The sequence below is a fragment of the Lepidochelys kempii genome, chromosome 5 (genome assembly GCF_965140265.1).
Source record: "Lepidochelys kempii isolate rLepKem1 chromosome 5, rLepKem1.hap2, whole genome shotgun sequence".
In the NCBI taxonomy this organism is placed as follows: Eukaryota; Metazoa; Chordata; order Testudines; family Cheloniidae; genus Lepidochelys; species Lepidochelys kempii.
The window spans coordinates 23,960,726-23,984,655 of NC_133260.1; the positions used below are offsets into that span (position 1 = coordinate 23,960,726).

The 23,930-nt window shown below is 41.7% G+C and overlaps 1 protein-coding gene and 1 long non-coding RNA gene across 4 annotated transcripts in view; one reads left to right on the forward strand and one right to left on the reverse strand.

Annotated features, from left to right (window-relative positions):
* Nucleotides 1–23,930, forward strand: part of LOC140911185 (uncharacterized) — a 466,388-nt gene that overhangs the window by 348,526 nt on the left and 93,932 nt on the right. The window lies entirely within an intron of this gene.
* The window catches only part of NPR3 (natriuretic peptide receptor 3), a 59,566-nt gene continuing 53,096 nt past the window's right edge, over nt 17,461–23,930 (reverse strand). For all 3 annotated transcript variants that reach the window (XM_073343684.1, XM_073343685.1, XM_073343683.1), the window contains one exon: nt 17,461–23,876. In XM_073343684.1, the coding sequence (XP_073199785.1) occupies nt 23,765–23,876 (112 nt within the window). In that variant the 3' untranslated portion in view covers nt 17,461–23,764. The remainder of the gene's footprint in view (nt 23,877–23,930) is intronic.

Sequence of the window (23,930 nt, forward strand, 5' to 3'; positions counted from 1 at the left end):
AAAATGGTGAAGTGACAACAGTATCAAAAGCCTGATTTAACAAAGTACTGTTTGAATTATTTAGGGCCCAATCTTGAAAGGCCTAAATTTCATGCTTAGTCCCATTGGACCAATTTTTCAGGGATGCTAGAGCTCTGATCCGCTCACCTGAAGAGCGTGTGTGTGTGTGTGCAATCATGTTACTAAATCACCTTAATCTTCCCTAATCCTGAGGTTGACTGGGAGGAGACCATCTGCATCCCTTGTGTAATTAGAGCACCTCAAAGTTGTTCCAAACCACTCTAAGCTATGACAGACCTCAGGGGTCATTTCTCAGTCTGGGATTGCCAGAGCATGGAAAGGCTTTGGCTGCTTTCCCATGACCCTGATACGTTCCTTAAGCCAGTGCTACAAGCAAAGTTTCTGCAAACCTGGATCTAGCTATATCATTTACCTCCTCACTGTAACTACATCTACAACATTCTTGGATTTTCCAGGAGGCTAATGTTGTGGTGGAAAACATGGTATGAAGGATGAAATCATTTTCAGTATGCTTCTGATATTCAGAGGGTGGAAGATGTTTCAACAAAGCATTGGCTGTGATTTTAATAACAGAAAGAAAAGATTACTAAGGTTGGAGAGAGAAAGAAAGTGAAGGTGAAAGAGAGAAAGGGCCATAAGGGCAGAATTGGAGCACTGAAGGGGGGAGGGATAAAGTTAGTTACATAGCAGTCTAGCCCCAAGTAACCCATCCGGGCAAAGAGGCTGTGAAATCACCAAAGGTTTACTGTTTATTTTAACCTGAGACAAAATCTGAAGTTATATACTGAGATAGGAGATATACATTCTATTGTATTGTGGATTCCTATGTAATTTCCTATTAAATAAAATAAGCACTGTTTTCAGAAAAATGGAAATTTTTTTAAATGTTTAGGAGTACGTTAATGTGAAAAACAGACAAAGATCTTGCATCCTTAGTTATCAATTATCTCAGTCACTTAAACCATCCACAGCCTCAGAAACAACTCTGACATATAATCAAAAAGGTTGACAAAGGAGGTGCTGTCGTCATCATGAATAGGTCGGAATATGAACAAGAGACTGCTAGGCAGCTCTCCAACACTACATTCTACAAGCCATTACCCTCTGATCCCACTGAGGGTTACCAAAAGAAACTACACCATCTGCTCAAGAAACTCCCTGAAAAAGCACAAGAACAAATCCGCACAGACCCACCCGTAGAATCCCGACCAGGGGTATTCTATCTGCTACCCAAGATCCATAAACCTGGAAATCCTGGATGCCCCATCATCTCAGGCATTGGCACCCTGACAGCAGGATTGTCTGGATATGTAGACTCCCTTCTCAGGCCCTACGCTACCAGCACTCCCAGCTATCTTCAAGACACCACTGACTTCCTGAGGAAACTACAGTCCATCGGTGATCTTCCTGATAACACCATCCTGGCCACTATGGATGTAGAATCATAGAATCATAGAATCATAGAATATCAGGGTTGGAAGGGACCCCAGAAGGTCATCTAGTCCAACCCCCTGCTCAAAGCAGGACCAATTCCCAGTTAAATCATCCCAGCCAAAAAGGTTGAAGCCCTCTACACCAACATTCCACACAAAGATGGACTACGAGTCGTCAGGAACAGTATCCCCGATAATGTCGCGGCAAACCTGGTGGCTGAACTTTGTGACTTTGTCCTCACCCATAACTATTTCACATTTGGGGACAATGTATACCTTCAAATCAGCGGCACTGCTATGGGTACCCGCATGGCCCCACAGAATGCCATGTTTTTATGGCTGACTTAGAACAACGCCTCCTCAGCTCTTGTCCCCTAATGCCCCTACTCTACTTGCGCTACATTGATGACATCTTCATCATCTGGACCCACGGAAAAGAAACCCTTGTGGAATTCCACCAGGATTTCAACAATTTCCATCCCCCCATCAACCGCAGCCTGGACCAGTCCACAAAAGAGATCCACTTCCTGGACACTACGGTGCTAATAAGCGATGGTTACATAAACACCACCCTATACCAGAAAACTACTGATCACTATGCTTACCTACATGCCTCCAGCTTTCATCCAGACCACACCACACGATCCATTATCTACAGCCAAGCTCTACGATACAACTGCATTTGCTCCAACCCCTCAGACAGAGACAAACACCTACAAGATCTCTATCAAGCATTCTTACAACTATAATACCCACCTGCTGAAGTGAAGAAACAGATTGACAGAGCCAGAAGAGTACCCAGAAGTCACCTGCTACAGGACAGGTCCAACAAAGAAAATAACGGAACGCCACTAGCTATCACCTTCAGCCCCCAACTAAAACCTCTCCAATGCATCATCAAGGATCTACAATCTATCCTGAAGGACGACCCATCTCTCTCACAGATCTTGGGAGACAGGCCAGTCCTTGCTTACAGACAGCCCCCCAACCTGAAGCAAATACTCACCATCAACCACACGCCACACAACAAAAACAATAACCCAGGAACCTATCCTTGCAACAAAGCCCGTGGCCAACTGTGTCTACATATCTATTCAGGGGACACCATCATAGGGCCTAATCACCTCAGCCACACTATCAAAGCTCGTTCACCTGCACATCTACCAATGTGATATATGCCATCATGTGCCAGCAATGCCCCTCTGCCATGTACATTGGTCAAACTGGACAGTCTCTACGGAAAAGAATAAATGGACACAAATCAGACATCAAGAATTATAACATTCAAAAACCAGTTGGAGAACACTTCAGTCTCTCTGGTCACTTGATTACAGACCTAAAAGTGGCAATACTTCAACAAAAAAACTTCAAAAACAGACTCCAACGAGAGACTGCTGCATTGGAATTAATTTGCAAACTGGATACAATTAATTTAGGCTTGAATAAAGACTGGGAATGGATGGGTCATTACACAAAGTAAAACTATTTCCCCATGTTTATTCCCCCCCACCTCCCACTCCCCCACTGTTCCTCATACGTTCTTGTCAACTGCTGGAAATGGCCCATCTTGATTATCACAACAAAAAGTCCGCCCCCCTCCCCCCCGCCGCTGGTAATAGCTCATCTTACCTGATCACTCTCATTATAGTGTGTATGCTAACACCCATTGTTTCATGTTCTCTGTGTATATAAAATCTCCTCATGCATTTTCTACTGCATGCATCCGATGAAGTGAGCTGTAGCTCACGAAAGCTTATGCTCAAATAAATTTGTTAGTCTCTAAGGTGCCACAAGTCCTCCTTTTCTTTAAACTGCTGACACAAGCTTCTGTGCTACAGGGTGAAAAGTACGTTAAGCAACAAATCTGAGAAAAGAAAAGGAGTACTTGTGGCACCTTAGAGACTAACCAATTTATTTGAGCATGAGCCTCACAAAAGCTCATGCTCAAATAAATTGGTTAGTCTCTAAGGTGCCACAAGTACTCCTTTTCTTTTCGCGAATACAGACTAACACGGCTGTTACTCTGAAATCTGAAAAAAGAACCTATGGTGTCAAATACTCAGTGGTTTTCTGTGTCTCATTTCTCACGTCAGCTAAGAACACAAAAGTCATGGGAATTCCTCATAGAACCCTAAATGAATATTTTTAATCTAACAAAGTAGCTAAAATGATATCACTCTGAATTTATGAAACTGTGGGGGGAAAAGGGTGTAATTTAAAACACCACCCTTTAAAGAACATTAGCACAAATCTGCTCTCATAAGTAAATAAATTAGGACATGGAACTTTGCTGAAAAATTCCTCATGGATTTACAAGTTACTGTAAATCCCTGGGGAGATGGATTTTGATCTGTAAACCTGTCCTAGGTACACAGATCTGCACAGTATAGTGAACATTTGGGAACTGACATCTTTCCACAACAAAGACACCTCTGATTCTAAAACCCAGACCTATCTGGCTTTTTTTATCCCCTGTGTTAAATCACACTTAGTGTAGACTTAAATGCACATTAATAGTTACTGACTTTAGGAAGAGAGAGATTTTAGCATTCAGTGTGAATGTAAAAATTAAATGGAGTAATTCTGAATTAAAGAAACTTGGGACAATTTTCTTGTGTGTCCCTTTTACTGTGCACACTCCTGGACAAATGATTTAATGTTCATTGTTTAGAATGTATTTTGCAAAAATATTTATTTGTCTTGTCTTTATCCTCTGCTTGCTTCAGTGCCAAAGGAAAGCAATTATTCCAGTCTATAATACCATTCAGTATTTTTATTGTGCAATGTATCCAGATCAGCTGATATGAATTTGTCAGAGCATGGTACACTTTAAAAGCAGGGCCTGAATCTGCTGCCTTTCCTCACACTGAGAAGTGACACAGGGCTTGATCAAAAGGCCACTGAACTCCATGGGAATCTTCCATGGGCTTTGCATGAGGACCGTGTTATGCAAATAATCTCACTGATTTCAAAAGGACTACGGTGGAGTAAATTACTGTTCTTCTTAAAGTAGGCAGAATTGGGCCCTTAGATATTAAACATTCCCTTTTGAGTTTAACAGGGAAGTAAAATTTACAGCTTAATTTTTCTGCCTTTTCAGTGTCTGCTTGTTGAAGGCAGTACTGTATAGTACACCTAGGTTGTTTTAATTTCCTCGTTAGAATTGTATGCTTAAAAGTAGAGCAGGTCAGAAAATAAGGGGTTTTTCCTAGGGAAAATGTTGACTCTTCCATGAAATATTTCTCGGAAAACTGAAATATTTCAATTCAAAATGGAGCTGTGGTGCCTCATGGAAGTTGTAGTTCTAGTATGCTATGCTCCCATTCTCTTTCATTGACTGGATTCTCTGGCCAGACTGTATTTCCCATGATGCACTATTTTTCCCATCTTGGCAAAGGGCGTATCATAGGAGTCCCTGGCTGTGGTGCATAACAGGAGATGTCCTACTGTTATGCTATACAAAGCACACAGGATCTTTTATAAGAGAGAAGGCAAATACGCCGTATTTATTGAAAATACAACAATAAGCATATGCGTTTCAGTCACACACACATACACATCATGCATACAGTCCTGCCAATTGATGTTTTATAGTTACCAGTCCAGAGTCTGGATCAATCTAGAGGCCAGCCAGACTGGTCGCAGAGGGGAGCTGGGCTCAGTCGGTCGCGATCCAATGCTCCTGGAGTAGTGGCAAGACTGAACCCAAAATCCCATAGCAAAGCACCCTATTCTTATAGTTCCTTTCCTCTGTTGAAGTCTATGGATTTTGCTGTGTCAGTTTGTGACAGGTTACTTCTTAATTGGTGTTATCTTCTGATGTAAACATTCTAATACGCCTCCGAGAGGGTTATCCTGTCCTGGTTCCAATTTAATCAATTGTCCTGTCTTTAGGGGTGCCAACCTTCACCTCAGGGTTGTCAATTTGCCCTTCCTCAATCATGAATGCGCATTGATGGTTCTCTGGCAAGGATAAGTCTCCTTAGGCCCCTCATTTCTTGACCATCTGGTTAACAGTGGCCTTCACACCTTATCTTTTCCTGATGCATGCATTCCTCATTCACACAGTCTTTCACAGAAACCTTCAAAGGTAGCAGAATACATTGTAAATTAAGCCTTCCTAAATCTTAAAACTAAAATGATTTACACTGGCTTCAAGCCCTCAACATTTCTCTAATCTATTTATCATATACACAATACAAAATCCTGTCTTTTACTAACTAAACTTTATAACAGGTCCTAATTGTAATGCATATGGGAAACAGGATCCCAGTCTCAGATGGTCATTTCTTTCTGTTGTTCAAAAAGGGTGGCTGGCAGAATTAATTAAAAGTTTACATCCATTTTTATAGTACAGTTATAAAATCCTGTCCTTACACTACAGGCAGAGACCTACAGTTGCCACCTTTGAAATTCAAAACTCTCACATACCAGGCAAGCCCACCATAACCCCCACCACAAGGCAACTCTACACTCTCCCTTCTTTCAACAGCCACTTATAGTACCTAGAGAGAGAGCACATATAGTGATTGATAACATCACACGTCTCCTCACTCTTGCGTGACTCAAACCCGCTCCCCTACACACTCTTGCGTATTGGTGGGAAGACAGCTGCTGTATTTTCAACAGTTTTGATCTGTTATCACTTAAACTGCAGAAGTGGGAGCACTGCAGCATCTTTAGCCAGACACAGAAACTTTTAACATTAGGACAGGTTTCAGAGTAACAGCCGCGTTAGTCTGTATTTGCAAAAAGAAAAGGAGTACTTGTGGCGCCTTAGAGACTAACCAATTTATCTGAGCATAAGCTTTCGTGAGCTGCAGCTCACTTCATCAGATGCATACTGTGGAAAGTACAGAAGATGTTTTTATACACACAAACCATGAAAAAATGGGTGATTATCACTACAAAAGGTTTTCTCTCCCCCCACCCCACTCTCCTGCTGGTAATAGCTTATCTAAAGTGATCACTCTCCTTACAATGTGTATGATAATCAAGGTGGGCCATTTCCAGCACAAATCCAGGTTTTCTCCCCCCCCCCCCCCCCAGGAGAGTGGGGTTGGGGGGAGAGAAAACCTTTTGTAGTGATAATCACCCATTTTTTCATGGTTTGTGTTTATAAAAAGTCTTCTGTACTTTCCACAGTATGCATCCGATGAAGTGAGCTGTAGCTCACGAAAGCTTATGCTCAAATAAATTGGTTAGTCTCTAAGGTGCCACAAGTCCTCCTTTTCTTTTAACGTTAGATATCTCAGTGTGATGATAATGCAAATCTTTAGACCCACGTAAAAAAAAACCTTGGCAGATTAAATTATTTTTCTGTCAACTGGTAAGTCCATTAAAAAAAACCTGGCCAGGCCATTCAAATACTATCCCAGGTGGTAACCCTACAGGGAGCCCAGAGCCTGGAGGAAATGTGAATATGAGGCAAGTGAACTACAACTCCCATAAGGCACTGTGGTGTTAAATTTAAATATTTTGGTTTTCAGCTGAAATAGTTCTGCTTTTCATTTTTTAGTGAAATATCAAAATTTTCCTTGGAAAGCAGCCACTTTTTGTGAAAAAGATAGATTAGTTGAAAACCCAATTTTCCTCAAAAGTAATTTTGATGAAAAATGTTCAACTAACTCTACATAAAGGTTTTTCTTTTGTGGTTACCCAATTGGGAAAAAATGGAGAAGAACCTGACAGACATCCAGATCCTTCAAAACCTGGAATATATACCCAAAAAATATGGGTGGGTTTTTTTTGCCAAATTCTGTATTCTTAAAGTTACAAAAAATGGGGTTTTGGTTTTGATAGTATTACATTACTCTTCTATAACAGTTTATGAGAAATCCCATATGTATGTTTTTATCTTATGGACCAGATTCACAGCTGGTGTAAGTAGTTGTAACCCCACTGAAGAGCATGATTGGAACCATTTATGAAGTTCAGACCCTATTTAAAATTAAATTTTTGCTCTTTCTGAGTATTAGACTTGATAAAAACAAACAAAGAAACAAAATTTCCATGATAAATGTTGTTTTTCAAGTATTGGTTTCCCCTCCAAACAGTAGAAACTGTGCAAATCAGTAAGTCCAGAGAGGGGACACACTTCCAATAGCGTTGGATAATATTTTATACCCAGAAGCAGGGTGTAATAATGAAGCACAACTGGTGCGCAACAAAGCATGGTGTCCAGCATATAGTTAACGTGTAACATTGACATTTATTCTATGCTGTTCTATGTTGGTCCTTGTATCACACTCATCACCACAGTGTCTGAGCGCCTTCAAGTAGTTAAGCAAAGTGACTAACATCCAGAGGTGAAAGTAAGCTGGTATGCCCTGGTACGGCGTACCAGCAAGAGCCGGTGCACTGTACTGGGGCAGCCTGGCTTCCCCAGGGGGCAGTTTAAAGGGCCTGGTGCTCCCAGCAGTGGCTGGAGCCCCAGGCCCTTTAAATTGCCTCCAGAGCCCCGCTGCTGGAGCCCTGGGGTAGCAGCTGCGGGGCTCTGGCGGCTATTGAAAGGGCCCAGGGCTCCCCTGCTTCTACTGTCCCAGGGCTCTGGCTGATAATTAAAGGACTGGGGCAGTAGAAGCAGGGGAGCCCTGGGCCCTTTCAATAGCCTCCGGAGCCCCGGGCTGCTGCTGCTACCCCGGTGGGGGAGGGAAGGAAGGAGGAGGAGGAGAAGGAGGGGGGGCACTTACCTTACAAGGTGGGCTGGGGCTGGCTCTGACCCCCTCAGCCCCGCCCCTTCCACCTTAGGCCTCGCCCCTTCCGGGGGCCAGAGCTGGCCCTGGTGTACCGGTAAATCACTCGACTTACTTTCACCCCTGCTAACATCTGTCATGTACTGTTTGTCCTCTCATCTTCTCCCCAGGGGGAGAAGAGTGTGCACTGGAGTGTCTTGTTTTAGTATGGTTTTAGATTTGTGGGGGTTATTTATGTATACTTGTGGTGCATTTTTATGTTAGAGAAGGCAAGGTGAAAGGAACGTATGTGCCTTGCACTTGGAGCAGAAAATAGTGGGGTTTGTGATGGTCCTTTAATTCCTGGGGGAGTTCATTCCAGAATACGGGACTGCTCCTGATACATTTCTGTCTTTTGCAAAGACAAGCTTTGCCCTTATTGTAGAGAGTTCCACTGTGCCAGAAGAATGGAGTTGTCAGCTTTAGCTCTAGCTGGTCTTTTAGATATCCTGAGCCAAGGCCATGGAGTGCCTTGAAGGTAAGGACCAAGACCTTGAATTTGTTTCAAAATTCTATGGGAAGCCAGTGTTGGGTGGAGGAAACGTGTGATGTGCTCACCTTATCTGTGTTGCTGAGGAGATGCACTGCAATGTTCTGTACTAGTTGGAGTTTCTATGCATGGAAGGCTTTGTTCCCAGGACTATTGCATAGTTGTAATCTAGCCGAGAGGTGATGAAAGAGTGAAAAATGAGACCAAGTAATCATCTGCCAGATTTGGAGGGAGTCTCTTAGCAACTGCAGACATAGATGCTGGAACTAGGGATGCTGGGGGTGCCGCCGCACTTCATGGCTTGAAGTGGTTTCCATTATATACAGGGTTTACAGTTTGGTTCAATGGCTTTCAGCACTCCCACTATACAAATTGTTCCAGCGCCTCTGATGGGAGATGATAGAGAGTGTTACTCACAGACAGAAAAGGAGTACTTGTGGCACCTTAGAGACTAACCAGTTTATTAGAGCATAAGCTTTCGTGAGCTACAGCTCACTTCATCAGATGCATATCGTGGAAACTGCAGCAGACTTTATATATACACAGAGAATATGAAACAATACCTCCTCCCACCCCACTGTCCTGCTGGTAATAGCTTATCTAAAGTGATCATCAGGTGGGCCATTTCCAGCACAAATCCAGGTTTTCTCACCCTCCACCCCCCCGCACAAATTCACTCTCCTGCTGGTGATAGCCCATCCAAAGTGACAACTCTTTACACAATGTGCATGACAATCAAGTTGGGCTATTTCCTGCACAAATGCAGGTTTTCTCACATCCCCCCCCACCCCCATACACACACAAACTCACTCTCCTGCTGGTAATAGCTCATCCAAACTGACCACTCTTCAAGTTTAAATCCAAGTTAAACCAGAACATCTGGGGGGGGGGGGTAGGAAAAAACAAGAGGAAACAGGCTACCTTGCATAATGACTTAGCCACTCCCAGTCTCTATTTAAGCCTAAATTAATAGTATCCAATTTGCAAATGAATTCCAATTCAGCAGTTTCTCGCTGGAGTCTGGATTTGAAGTTTTTTTGTTTTAAGATAGCGACCTTCATGTCTGTGATTGCGTGACCAGAGAGATTGAAGTGTTCTCCGACTGGTTTATGAATGTTATAATTCTTGACATCTGATTTGTGTCCATTTATTCTTTTACGTAGAGACTGTCCAGTTTGACCAATGTACATGGCAGAGGGGCATTGCTGGCACATGATGGCATATATCACATTGGTGGATGTGCAGGTGAACGAGCCTCTGATAGTGTGGCTGATGTTATTAGGCCCTGTGATGGTGTCCCCTGAATAGATATGTGGGCACAATTGGCAACGGGCTTTGTTGCAAGGATAAGTTCCTGGGTTAGTGGTTCTGTTGTGTGGTATGTGATTGTTGGTGAGTATTTGCTTCAGGTTGCGGGGCTGTCTGTAGGCAAGGACTCACAGATGCTACTATGCAATAGCGTAGCATTACTGAGGAACCCATGTGTGTTCTAAACTATGGACTATTTTTATTTGTTTAGTGTTTGCGTATTCGTCAAGCCAAGCAATAGCGTTCTTAGTGGCCAAGTGGAGCTCTTGGAGCCCACCACTGGATTTGGCTAGCGGGCACTCCTCGACAATGTGTGTCATTGTTTGATCTGTACCACAGCTGCAGCCTGGATTGTCTCAAAGACCCCTACAGTGCAGGTTGGCTGCACAGAGGCCTTGCCCAGTCCAAAATCGGTTGAGAAGAGTCCACTGACGACATGGCAGATTGAAGCCGGTAGGGTGAGCAGTAAGGTCTGTGATGAGGAACTGGTTGGTGTTAAGCACCAGTTTTCCCACCATAGGGACTCCGCTGTCACAGGCTGGCATGGCAGCCTTGACCACAGTGGGTGTCTTGATGTAAGACATGTAGCTGGTGGGCTAAAAAGGTCGTTGAACAAGGGCAAGCTTGGGTTGGCATGTATCTTCTCAAGCAGCTTGCCAACTGCAATCTCTTTCCTGGTGTAAGGGGGAGCAATGTGGTTCAGACCTGGAAGCCATGGAAAATGAGTCGGTTGGAGAGTTCCTGTGATCATGCACATTGTTGAGATGAGTTGAATGTCAACAAGGTTGATGTGTGCCAACTGACTCCATACAATACTCTGCTACTGAGTTTGAGATGGCAAGGGCTGAGGTCCTTAGAGTTGGAGCACCTGCTCCCCATAAAGAACCTGCCAGTTTGCTGAGAAGGTCGTTGCGTGTCTTGACCTTCTCTACTATCTTGCTCCCGTGACTTTTGTATGTCAGTGTTCAGTCAAGGGTCATGCCTAAGTAAACTGGGTATGCTTCAGTGGCAATGGATCAGTGTTTTAATTGAACCACCTGTCAGTATCCGGCACAGTCCAGGGAAGGTAATGATCCTCCTACAAAACCGAATTCCGGAAGTTCATACTTGAAGAATCCCAGTATTGCCACTTCTGGTAACCCAAAAACAGTGCAATCCCATGGTTTTCATACCATCAGGCCCCCACTCTAAGTCTTACAACTCAATGTTGAGGGTTTATCAACAGCCAAGCAATGTTTAATCAGTGCTCTTCCTCATCAATATGCTATTGATGTGAGCTGCATGGACTATATTGATCAATTGTTGGTTTCCTTTTGGTTTTTTGGTTTAACTCTAGTAAAACAGGATTTGTTTTTTTTAAATTATGCATTCAGCTGGCATGACATTGCCTTCTTGGTATGGACATTGTAACTAGAGCTGCGGGGAGCTCATCAGCAAGGTCAGATGAACTGGTCCTCAAAACTTACTAGCTTTCCACCATCCTTCTGGGAAGTTACTCCTTATCAGCAAGCCTGATTCCATCCAGTAAGGTTTGCTAGAAGGAGTAAGGCTGAACAAGGTGTGAAAACTAGAGCCCCAGAGTCACTGTAAAAATTAAAGATTTTGCATGTGTAGCATTCCACCCACTCTAGCCGCAGAGCTGAGACATGATGTTCTGACAGAGCATTGCGTTAGGAGCTCTTTCTGAATGTGAGTTCAAGACAGATAATCATGTTGCATTTGTGATGTCCACAAAAGGGTTAATGGGCTTTTGGAAGTCAGTAGATAACAATATCAATGCAACAACAGGGTCGGGAGAATAAATTAGTCACTGTTAGCTTATTAACAAAGGAGAGTATGAGGTTTATATGTTACTATTTACTTGAGTTAAAAATCATTTTCTGCTTTTCTTTTCTTTTTTTTAAAAAGGAGGACTTGTGGCACTTTAGAGACTAACAAATTTATTTGTTTTACAGAGCTGTAGCTCACGAAAGCTTATGCTCAAATAAATTTGTTAGTCCCTAAGGTGCCACAAGTCCTCCTTTTCTTTTTGCGGATACAGACTAACATGGCTGCTACTCTGAAACCTTTCTTTTTTTTAAGTTTTACACACAGCTACTTTACTATGGTTCATGCCTCTCACTATGTCACTTTTGTGGAAATAGTCTGAGTTAATGAAACTACCAGAGAGAGAGAGGAGACAAAGATCAAGTTCTTCAAAAGTGAATAGTGACTTTTGGATGCCTGACTCTGAGGCACTTGAGGAACCCGCTTTTCAGAGCGTGGGTGCACAGCCCTTTTTGAAAATCAGGTACTTTTTAGGTGTGTCAAATTGAGCAACCAGAAGCAGACCCATCCAATGTACATGTAAAAAGTGCACAAACTTTAGCTCAGCACTGTTCAAAATCTCCACCAAAGTATCTGAAAATATTTCAGATCACCAAGGGTACTTCGATGTGTGGAAATAGTGTGTGTTGCCCCACTTCCATCACTTAGAGTGACTCAACCTGAATATTTAAATCAAGAATAGAAAAAGAAAGGGCTTTGTCAAATACCTGAACTATCACGGGACATATCTAATTACACTGAGTTTCAGTCAAAGAACTTACTCTGTAAGGAAAATTTAGCTGCCATTCAGTGAGAATGTTGTAACATTATCTGAGAGGTGGTGCTGTTCATTGTCACTGCAGTGATGGGTGGGTTAGTTAATGTTTTGTGCATCCCATTTTACATTTACAAAGAGGGAACCTTTACCACACTTTTACAGTTTTTGTCTGCCATGAACCTTTCCTTGTTGGTTGTGCATAGAGGTGCAGTTCTAAAGATAATAAAAGAAACATACAGCATATGATTTCACATTTTACAGCCATATGGTAATAAGAAGAATTGCACAGATGTCATGAGGAATGTGAAGGCATGTCTTTGCCTCCTCCCTCTACTGTCTTGTTGATAGTGTAAGGTTGCTAAGTTAGGCACAATATGTTCTAGCTGGACATGAACTCATAACAGCATATGATTGACAATAAATTTTATTTAAGGTCAAGTTGTAAATGGGTGGGCCTGGGCATGTCTGAAGGTTGCAAAATTGCAGTGTAGAGTTTCATTTTTCCTCACGGGTCGAAGGGACAGTTCAGAGAGAAGGCAGCAATGTCTGGAAAAAAAGGTTCAGAATACCCAAATGAGGTTTATTTTACCTTCCTAGTAAGAGTACATGAAAATAATCCATATCATAAGACGTTATAGCGGATCACAGATTGAATATGAGTCAACAATGTGATGCGGTTGCAAAAAAGGCTAATATCATTCTGGGGTGTGTTAATGGAAGTGTTGCATGCAAGACATGGGAGGTAACTGTTCCACTCTACTCGGCACTGGGGAGACCTTAGCTGGAGTACTGTGTCCGGTTTTAGGTGCCACACATTAAGAAAGATGTGAACAAATTGGAAAGTCCAGATGATAGCAACAAAATTGATAAAAGGTTTAGAAAACCTGACATAGGAGGACAAACTGGGCATATTTAGTTTTGAGAAAACAAGGTTGAGTGGGGACCTAATAAGTTTTCAAATAGGTTAAGGGCTGTTATAAAGAGGACAGTGATCAATTGTTCTCCATGTCTGCTAAAGGTAGGACAAGAACAAATGGGCTTAATGTGCAGCAAAGGCGATTTGTTTGGATATAAGGGAAAACTTTCTAACTGTAAGGATAGTTAAGCTCTGGAATAGGTTTCCAAGGGAGGTTATGGAATCCCCATCATAGGAGGTTTTAAAAAATAGATTGGACAAACACCTGCAGGGTGGTCTAGCTTTCCTTGATCCTGCCTCAGTCTGGGGGGGAGGGAGGGAGGCGATGGACTAGATGTCCTCTCAAGGTCCCATCCATCCAGAGTAAAGCTAAGATACTCCATCATCGAAAAGGATTGAAGACAATTTGTAGTTATTTATATTGCAGCAGTATCCTGAAGCCACATTGTAGAAAGATATAGTGTAAGACATCATCTACCCCCAAATAACTTGCAACCACAGTAGACAAGACAGACAGAGAGGGAGGAGGAACACAGAGGTGGAGAGAAACATGCAGCATGTCAGTGACAGAGCCATGAACAGAATCCAGGTTTCCTGACTCCCACTCCAGTGAATCCAAACAGAGAAGAGTCCATTAGAGCCTGTGTTTTGGTTGTCTTTGGTTGCAGGTACTGTGAGGACATCTTTCTGGGTTCTACAGCACCCAGATTGACCCTTTTGAAAATCAGAAATACCTTGAAGAAAGAGAAAGAGCTGAGGAAAATTAGTAGGAAGGGGGTGGGGGGAGGGACAGGGGATGGAGAGAACCATGGGAGGACCACAGAGGAGGAGAGGAAAAAATAGAGAATGATCTGAAGGTGAAAATGAGTGATGAATAATAACAAGAGAGTGTGATGGAAATCCAGGTCTTCCTCTTGCTCACACATAGACTTTCAAGGTTGGTAAATGTTATTTATCCTTTATTTTCCTTGGCCCAGAAAGGGAAACTTTAGAAGAGGGAAACTCAAATGTTAGCTGGTGCTGGTGAAATTGTTGGTCCAGTTGCAGTTTGGGACAGGGGAAGGAATTTTCAGGCCAATCATGGCCCAGGTGATGAGAACATATAGCAGCACATTGAGCCCTGGAAATGTCAATAGCTCCTAATGCCTTTAATCTCCAGGATCTGACAAGACGGAATTGTTAATGAGGCCTTTAAGATATTTGCTATTGCCTAGTGGCACACCCGTATAAATATTTAAGGAATGATAGGTTTCTGGGCTGAGATTTGTGAACCAATCCTCCTAAGCTTGAACCTCAACTCCCTTCCCAAATGGAAATGGAAATTTTTAAACGGCGTGTGGCTTGCTTTCATTAAATTAGACCCCTTTCTTCCCTCTGTCTCCCTTTTCCGGTCTGCTTCCCCCAGATCACTCTGTCTGTCAGAATCCAGGCTGCCTTCAACTCCAGCATTAATTTGGAGCTTTTCTCTGAATGTATCCTGGCCCATAAATAACGGGGAATCAGAGCTGTAATGATAACCAATCAGATCATCTTGCCTTCCCACCTGCTGCTGCAGGATTTTTCCCTGCTGCGTACTCTCAAAGGCTTTTGCTTTAAATACCTGAAGCAACAAAAATTCTACACACCAACTTCGGGCGATTAGTAGATTCTACTGTTCTGCAATTTTTCCTGATACCAGTCTACATTTTCCTCTGTTCAATGTCATGATTCCATTGTTCCTATTTATAACTGGTGTTGGGTGAAACTCAAAGGGTTCCGAGGCTTATTTCAGTCCAGCTAAGCATCCAAAAATGCATCTGCTTATCTGAATTCTCTAAATCTTGTGGGAGTCTCACAGCCAGGCCTAGTTTCCACTCTCCCCATGCTGCCCATCTCCCTGCAATAGGCCCTGCTCCTCATGTTTTTTGTGTCCAGGTGGTTGGGTACTGGCCAGTTTTGAATCCCTGACTCTCCAGTATATAACCATAAAATGTCATTACTAGCTCTTCAAAGAGCTCCAGTATAGAACCGTGTAAAAGCAACTTGATTTTTTGCATTTCTTGTTGACAATTTCAGACTTTACGCATCTTGAGAGTGGGACCGTCTTTCAATGTGTGTACAGTATCTAGCTGATAGCGCTGCTTGTTTTGCTGAGCGGCTGTCCTACTATCCCACTCCACTGCTCCATGACACTCCCCTTCCGGTTCAGTTTTCACAAGATGCCATCCCATTTAGCACGGAACATGTATAGCTTAGCTACATGATGGCTATGAAAACCTTCAGTAAGATTTGGATATATACATCAGTTGGTTAGGATTGTCCGAGCAATTATAAATAGAAATGTAAACAGACTTGTTTAAAGTAGTATTACACCCAAAACACCATCCCTCAAAATGATCCCAAACCTACATCCTTCAGTGAGGCCTGCTGATCTGATTGCTTTGTAAACCCTTTCTTATGCACCGCACCTCAAAGTGTGGGGTGGAAGAGTCAGAAAAGACTTAGAAAAGACATGCCGGACTTCTCACTTATTCCCTTCCTGTGAGGTTAACACCCTTCTGGGAAGGGGGAAGGCTGCTGCCTTTTCACTACCCCTAGTACAGTCTGGGACATGAATTGTAGAAAAGCCCCAAAGTATCTTTAAATGTTATCATCATCACAGCACCAGGCCCAGTGAAAAGGGTATAGTGAGCCCCGGGATCTTGGTAAGTATGGCAAGAGTGAACCACTTGGCAGCCCCCTGAAGTTGATAGGATTGGGGGAATTAGGGATAAGATTGGGGGAATTAGGCTAATAACTAGAAAATGGCACATCATAGACTGAGGTGAGCAGGAATTCACTTGAAGAGATTTACCAGAACAGGGGAACAATGCATTCCCATTTTTCTCCTGGGATAGTTTTTTCTTAGAAAACAGCCTCAAAAATTGCTATGCAGCCCCTGGGGATTTTTATGACAAATGTCAGACTTGAACGGGATCAAAACACAAAATCTGGAAAAAATGTGCATTTTTTTTTTAAAAAAAAAAGGTGGGCATGTGGGTGGGTGGAATATATAGGTTAAGCAACTTTCCCAGCGCTACACTTTCTGTTTCTTAGGATTTACTCATCTCTATAAATTGATTTAATAATAAGTATCAACGTCACAGGTGTGCTGAAAGAAGTAATATTAGTGCTCTCCATGGATAAAAGACACTACATAGTGCAAAGTGTTCAGTTGTTGGACCTCGTTAGGCCTATATTTTTTGCTTTCATTTACCCTTTTCTTGTTTGCCTGTAGACTTGCACTTCTATGATTATGCTCAGAGTCACAGCTAGTCATTGTACTGCCTGGAGAGAGCAAGCCTATTTGCACTCCCTACTGCTTTTTCCTCATTTTTCCACGCCCGCAGCTTTGCACCCTGGGTGGCTGCCCTGCTCGCCCCGCCCTGGTCATGGCCTTGGTAACTCTGTTGGCTGTTACATATCTAAACCTTCTCTCCTGCGAATTATCAAGGTCTTTTATTTTGATGTGAACATGCATTAGATATTGACTCCTCATATTTGTTTTCAAGTTGTTTTAAGTTATCAAAGTTTGGTATGGTTTCAAGAACTGGCCTCAAATTTGGATTGCACCCTAACATTGATGCAACATACAAATGTATATTTATAAGAAGGCTGTAGACCAGGAGTGACAGGATGTCCTGATGACTGTATTTTAAAATCCCAGAAATGGGTCAGAGTGATACAGTCGCTAATGTAAGAGATTTGATACTATCCTGCAGTCCATTCTTGGGAAAAATTCTTCAATGCAAGTTTTGCCTGACTGCAAGAATTTGCACATAGAGGTTTAATAGCCAGTTGATTTAAATAAGCATGTCTCTATTTTATATCTCATTGGAGAAGCCAAGAAAATGTATCAAACATTTTAAATTTATTTTATTAATCAAAGCCTTTTTTTGATTTTGAAACAATTGTGGTATCTTTCTTCTGAAACAATTAAAATGATGGCCAGTGTAATCAATTATTGGATTTATTTAATACTTCACCTTTGATAAGCCCTAGTCATTATTAAAATCAGGGTTTCATTAGATGTGTTAAAAGCAAAACCAGAAGAATTGTTTTATTATTAACACACTGTACTCTGATGGCTCCACACATTAGAGACCAACAATAAAATCAACAGGTGATGAGAACAGAGCAGGAAAATGTACACTATCAGATTTCTATTTCTTTAATGGGAACATTTTGTTATAATCTGGATATGTGACATTCTTGCCTCCTTGACATGTTTACAAGAAAATGTACACAATTAAAATCAGTGGGCACTGATGAATGTAGACATTTTAGATGACCAACTTGTAAAAGAAAGAAATACATTACACAAATAAAACAGAGGTTATATCCACAGTCATGAATACACATTCTTTACCCCAAAACAACAATAAATAAAATCACATTATATGCATATAGTTCTACTTACATCAGTACAATATACTGTGCAGCTTTTCATTCATTTTCTACTAGACTGATACAACATTTCTGTGTTGTCCAGTATTTTTACATTGATAATGAATAGTATCACCCCAAAAAAGGGGACAAAGTTAACTTCCACAGTCTCTATCCTGAGTCCTCTTGGTTTCGTCATAATTACATACTAGGCACAAGGAACAAAGCAAATCCATCCCATCACCTTCCTCTCAGCTTTCTGCCCCAATGCATGGGGCTCCCTATATTTTTAGACATGCTCAATAAACAAACACCCTTATTAAGTAAGCACTTCGTTTTAGAGGTGAAAATTCATCACTGGGAAGAGGATCAGTCTGAGTCCTATGTGCCACTTAAATTCAATTTAAGCCTTAAATGGGATTTAATTGGTGAATAGGCCTTAGGCTGGTCCTCTGAGCTTAAGTATAAAATAATATAGACCGCATCCTGTGCAGAAAGCAAGAGCTTGATCCTGCTCTCGTTAAAGTCAGTAGCACATTAAAGGGCGTACAATCAGTCCCTGAGTTTCTCTCTCCTTTCTCCCTCAACTCAACTGCGCAAGTATTCATTCTCTATTCCCAAAAGACCTTTCCACCCCTTAAATTCTTTGCTACAATAAAAGCCATTAAACAGTCAACACTTGCCAGTCATAACCCCACAGTTGCCCCAGATATGTACTAAATACAAAGAAAAGCTTTAATGATCTTGTATACCACTGTGTGGTAACTGTTACATTCGCTTTTTTAATGGTGCCTCCTACACTATAAGGAGAAACACCCGAGCATGTGGTTCATAGGGGATAAAGTGTCAAAGAAATGAACCAGATCCTCAGCTGGTATATATCCGTGCAACTCTACTGAAGTCAATGTAGCTGTGCCAATAAATGTCAGCTGATGCTCTGGCCTAATATTTGTAAAACCCGTGGTCACAGACTTTGGTGTGAGAATTGTGAAGTTATTCCTTGTGCATATCAGCTTAGATTAAGAAATTAACAATTAAAACAAGATTTTAAAATCCCCTATTAGGTACATTTCTTCTGCTTGCTCAAGTGTCTGGTAGGAACATTCACACAACAGAAACACCAAGCAACAGTTTACAGAGAGTCAGGATTTTTAACCTTCTGATGTTTCAGCACCTAATGAATCCATGAAAGATATCTGATGTGCTGTAGCTTAACATATAAACTTTAACAGTGTCATATTCTTCAGAGTATTTTGCCATGGATGCAGAATATTAACATTAGTGGTTAATGAGAAATTTTGAATGAACTCTAGTCTAGCACCTTTTAAGTCATTTTTGTAGGGTCTAAATGTGGTGTACGCCAGTCAGAGGCATTTTGAAATGTGCATTCTGGAAGAAGCAATTCTAGATTAAAAAAAAAAATCTACGCAGTTATTTCATAATTAAGCACTAATCCAAGAAAGTCTCCAAGTCATGGCAGTATTATTTTCCTGATGAGAAGCCAGCAATATCCTTGTAAAACACCAAAGCCTCCCCTTTAACCCAGATGGGTAAAATATAAAGGGATGGTCTCCATTTTACATACATGCTAGATTTAAGACTGAATTAAGGCCAAAAAGAAGTGCATATGTTTCTTGTGATTCCCAAGAGGAGAGAACACCATCATAGCCCATTGCACTACTTGTTAACCCCTTCAGGTGGTCCGCTTTCACTGGCAACATTTCTATTGACTTCAACAGAAATTTGTTCTGCATGTGGTCTACAGGATCATTCTCATTCTGTATTCGAAGATGTCTGAAAATAAGACCACACACCATTTAAACTCCTTTCTGCCTAATATTTCTATGAACAGAGATGTGCACAGTGCAAATACTTCAACTTTCTCATGCGAAATGTGTCATTTAAACAAAAGCTCCTGTACTCATAAACTCTGCTTGCAGATATTCAGACAGCCAATGGGTGTTAGGCATATATCTGAAGACAGAGCTTTCCCCAACATCAACTACTACCAAAAAAAAAAAAAATTATGTACGAGTCCTCTATTAACTATATCACTTTAACACTTACGGATGTGTTTAACTTTGTAGTTTGTGTGCCAAAGTGTTGGGCTCATTTGTGACCTTTATATGTTGATTTGTTATGTAAATGTGTGTGAAATATGGATAGCCACAAACATAGGTTTTGGTTAAACAAGCTTCTGTGAAACCCACATTTTACAATACATTTTATTTACTTTTATAGCCCCTTAGAGCCAAAGAATTCTTTAAAAACTTCTTTGAAAATCAGTGTGTTTTGTCTGAACTTAAACATTCCCCTGCAGTATTAGAAGCCTAAGCACTGAGCTACTACAGGAGAATCAGAGAGGGAGACTGACTAGTCTGTATTTCTTGTCCTAATTAAGGAACATGTAAAAAGTAAACAAACGCCAATGGTAAAAAGTAAATTCATGTTAAAAAACTGTTCAATTTTAATAATCTAAGGTGTTATTACTAACACAGGACAGAGATTTTAAAGAATAGCTAAACAGGCTCCATGCATTCCTCCAACAGCAGTCTGCTATGCTCCCCACGTTATGGTGCCTCCTCTGGAAGTGAATGAAGTGCGTTGTGGTGCTTTAAGCTGTGGCCTGTCTCCACAGGAGCCCCAGCTGGTGAGACTTCCTGGGCAATGCTATCGAGGGTTATGATTAAAAGCATGCCGATAATCCAGGGCCGCATCATTTTTTTTCAGCCTCACAGTGACTCTCTAATGCCCCTTTTCTCCTCAATTCCATTTAGCTGAAACAAGCTCATGTGATCAAAAATTGTCCTGTTCATTATCCCAGATCCTCTATTTTGATTTAACTGTGCTTGGCACAGGACCAGGTGATGAGGACAAACGCAACTTGAGCCCACCTTTGTGTTCCTGATCTGTAGGGAAGCTCGGGGGGCCAGACCAGCCTCCCGTGTAAGTCACAGCAAACAAAATTTTTGTTTTGTGAAAAACTGTATTTTAAAATGTCCTTGGTTTACAACAAAAACATTTTGGTTTTTATTTTTTGCTTTTTTCCTTCCCTCCTTTTTCTTTCCCTTTTTTCAGTAGCAAAACAGAAAAAGAGAGAAAAGGAGGAAAAAAAAAACAAATTTGAATATTTCCCAAAGTGAAAAATAAATCAAAATGATTTTGAAACCAGTAAAATTTTTCCCTAACGTTTTAGTTGAAACAGATTTTGAAAATATTTTAGAAATTTTCCAAAAAATTGATCAACTTTTTTCAGCCAGCTCTACAGCAATGTGAATTCTGCTCTAACCTATGCCAGACGCAGTAGTTCATGGCTTGAGGGGGGCCACTCTAGTGGCCAAAATTCACTGGGCTGTAGTGGTGCATTGGCCACATCACTTTTTCAGCAGACACACACGCTGCAGACCTGGACTGGGAAATGGATGATGTTAGAGCCTCTATCCTTACTCTGTGCTACCCAGTGAGAGGGAATCTTTAAGGTCTCAAATCCACCCAGTTTTCAGCTGCTTTGATCTGCTCTGGAGCAGCTCCAAGAATGGGCCCCTGCCTCGATGCCTGAGAAATCAGACAGAACTTCACAAATGCAGACAGTAAACCGTATGCCCAGATACAACATGTTTTAGAAAAAAGTAGTATGATGAAACACACCAGCAAAATCTGTCCACTCACTGAAAAAACCAGAAAGCTGTAATAAAACAAATAGGGCCAAACTCTGCTCTCAGTTTACTGTAAGCTATTTCGGTGCACTTTCTCTGGATTTACACTAGTGTAAATGATGGCAGAATCTGGCCCTTAGAGCAGTGGTCCCCAAAATTTTCCTCTCGCGCCCTCCCTGTTACCAGTAATAGAATGTGTCTGAGCCCGCCCCAGGAGCGGAGCTGCGGCCGGGCTGGGGGCCGCAGCTGGGGCCAGGAGCGGGGTCCAGCGGCTGAGAATGGGGGCAGGAGCAAAGCTACGGCCGGGGCCAAGAGCGGAGCTGGGGCGTCAGCTGTTGCCAGGAGCTGGGGCTGGAGTGGAGCTGGATGGAGCTCCCTCCCTGCCCCCTGGTAGGAGCTGGCCTGGGCCCTGCTGTGCCACCCCCAGATGTTCCTTCACACCCCCTCCCTGGGGGGGGGCATGCCCCACAGTTTGGGGACCACTGTCTTGGGGACTAGTTTTCTTAATATGAAAAATTGCCAGGATAAACCAAAGGATTCACAAACTCAGTAATTTTTCTCTCTCTCTGGCAATACTCTTCGAGCTGTTATTCTCCAAATCAGGCACCTCTCAATAATACCTACATTTCCTGACTAGAAAGTGTTAAGAACTTTTCTATATACAGTATAAAATAACCTGCTTTTAACAGCTAATTCACCACAGAGCCACTCCTGCGCCAACTGAAGTCCATTAATTAATGAGATAATTACCAGAGAGATCAGTGGCAACAGGATCTGGATCAAGCTCCACAGCAGCATCTTAAAGCCCCAATCCTGCAGCCGCTTTATTTTACCCATGTAAGTAGTCAGTCTCATTGACCTGAATGTGTGTAAAGTTAAGTGTCTGCAGGATTAGGCCCTAAATTTGAAATCTGAATAATTTTTGGCAATTTTACAACTAATTAATCAATTGCATTTTACTTTAGCTAATTAATTATTTGCATTCTGCACATGCCTGGGGAAGAGGGAGGAAGAAAAATCTGGTTAATATTCATAAACCAAAATAACTTTTATTTACATCAGTGACTTCCTGTGCACATTATTCACTCTTGTAAAAATATTTCTTCAAACCTTCTCACCTTGACTTTTAATCTCACCAAAGCAAAAATAGACATTTTCTAATAGAAAAATACAAGATAAAAATACCGAAAAATAAAATGCTAGCATGGAATGTCATTTTTATTTTAAAAAAACCTCTTTTGAATTACCGTTACTGTACAAACACTCCCCTATCATTAATATTTACAGAGTCTGGATCGTACCCTCCTCTCACTGAAATCAGGGGGACTTCTGCCATTGACTTCAATGGGAGCAGAAGCCGGCCCTTTAGGTACTGCACTAGCCTTTCTAAGAGGTGGTGATGGTGGAGAGAGAGAGAAGGATGATGACTCTTCTGGGATATTTTGTTATAATATAAAAGCAGATGTCAGGCTGAAGAAAAAGCCAGTCCACTCTAGGGTTCTGATTCTCCCCTTGCTTATGTCTAATACCAGTGAAACTCCACTGACTACAATGGAGCTACTCTTGACTTACACCTAGTATAAGTGAGAAGAGATGCAGTCTCTGTATTCCCTGTCTTGATTTTGATACTGTACGTGCAATGAAAGAATGACTTGAGTGTTTCCACCCTCTTTACTTTCTCAATAGTTATTTATATCTCAAGTGCCAACTCCTGAGATTAAACTCTAAGGGTCTAATCCTGCACCCACTGAGGTCCATGGCAAAGTGGCCCATTGGTTTCAATAATGCAGGAAGCCCAAAATGAAGACATTTTTATTTTAATGGCAAAGCAGCATTGAAACCACATTTTGATATCCTTGCTTGTGATGCAGCTAAGAAAGGAGGCACTAGGAGTTAAAAAGAAGGGGTCAGGAAGAAGCATAACCCAGCCCTAAGCGCAAAACTGCGTCCCTCAATAAATGTCTTAGAAAATACCCTCTCAAAACACTAAGAACGTCCTACAATGTGAAACTCTTTTTTTTTTTTTTCACGAGATGAAAGGCCATGTGGCATAATATGATTAGTAAATCATTCCTGAGTTTCTGAAAGAAATTAAGACAAAATGACTCTACTGCTTAAAGAATGAGTTCTTCAAGAGCCTCTTCTTTTACACTGATGTCTTTGGTTTTGTCCATTTCCCTAAAGTTTTTTTCAGGAAGAATGGGATTTTTTTTCTTCTTTATGCGGCAGAAAAATGAGATCTAATGGAGTCTTCACGTAACTGCCGATGCTTGCCCACATTACACTCTTCCTGTTGACTTCGTCTCTCAATAGTTATTCTGTATTTCTTTCTGCATGAAAGGAGAGGAACAGAGTAAGAAATCCTCCCTCAATAACAAGATAAT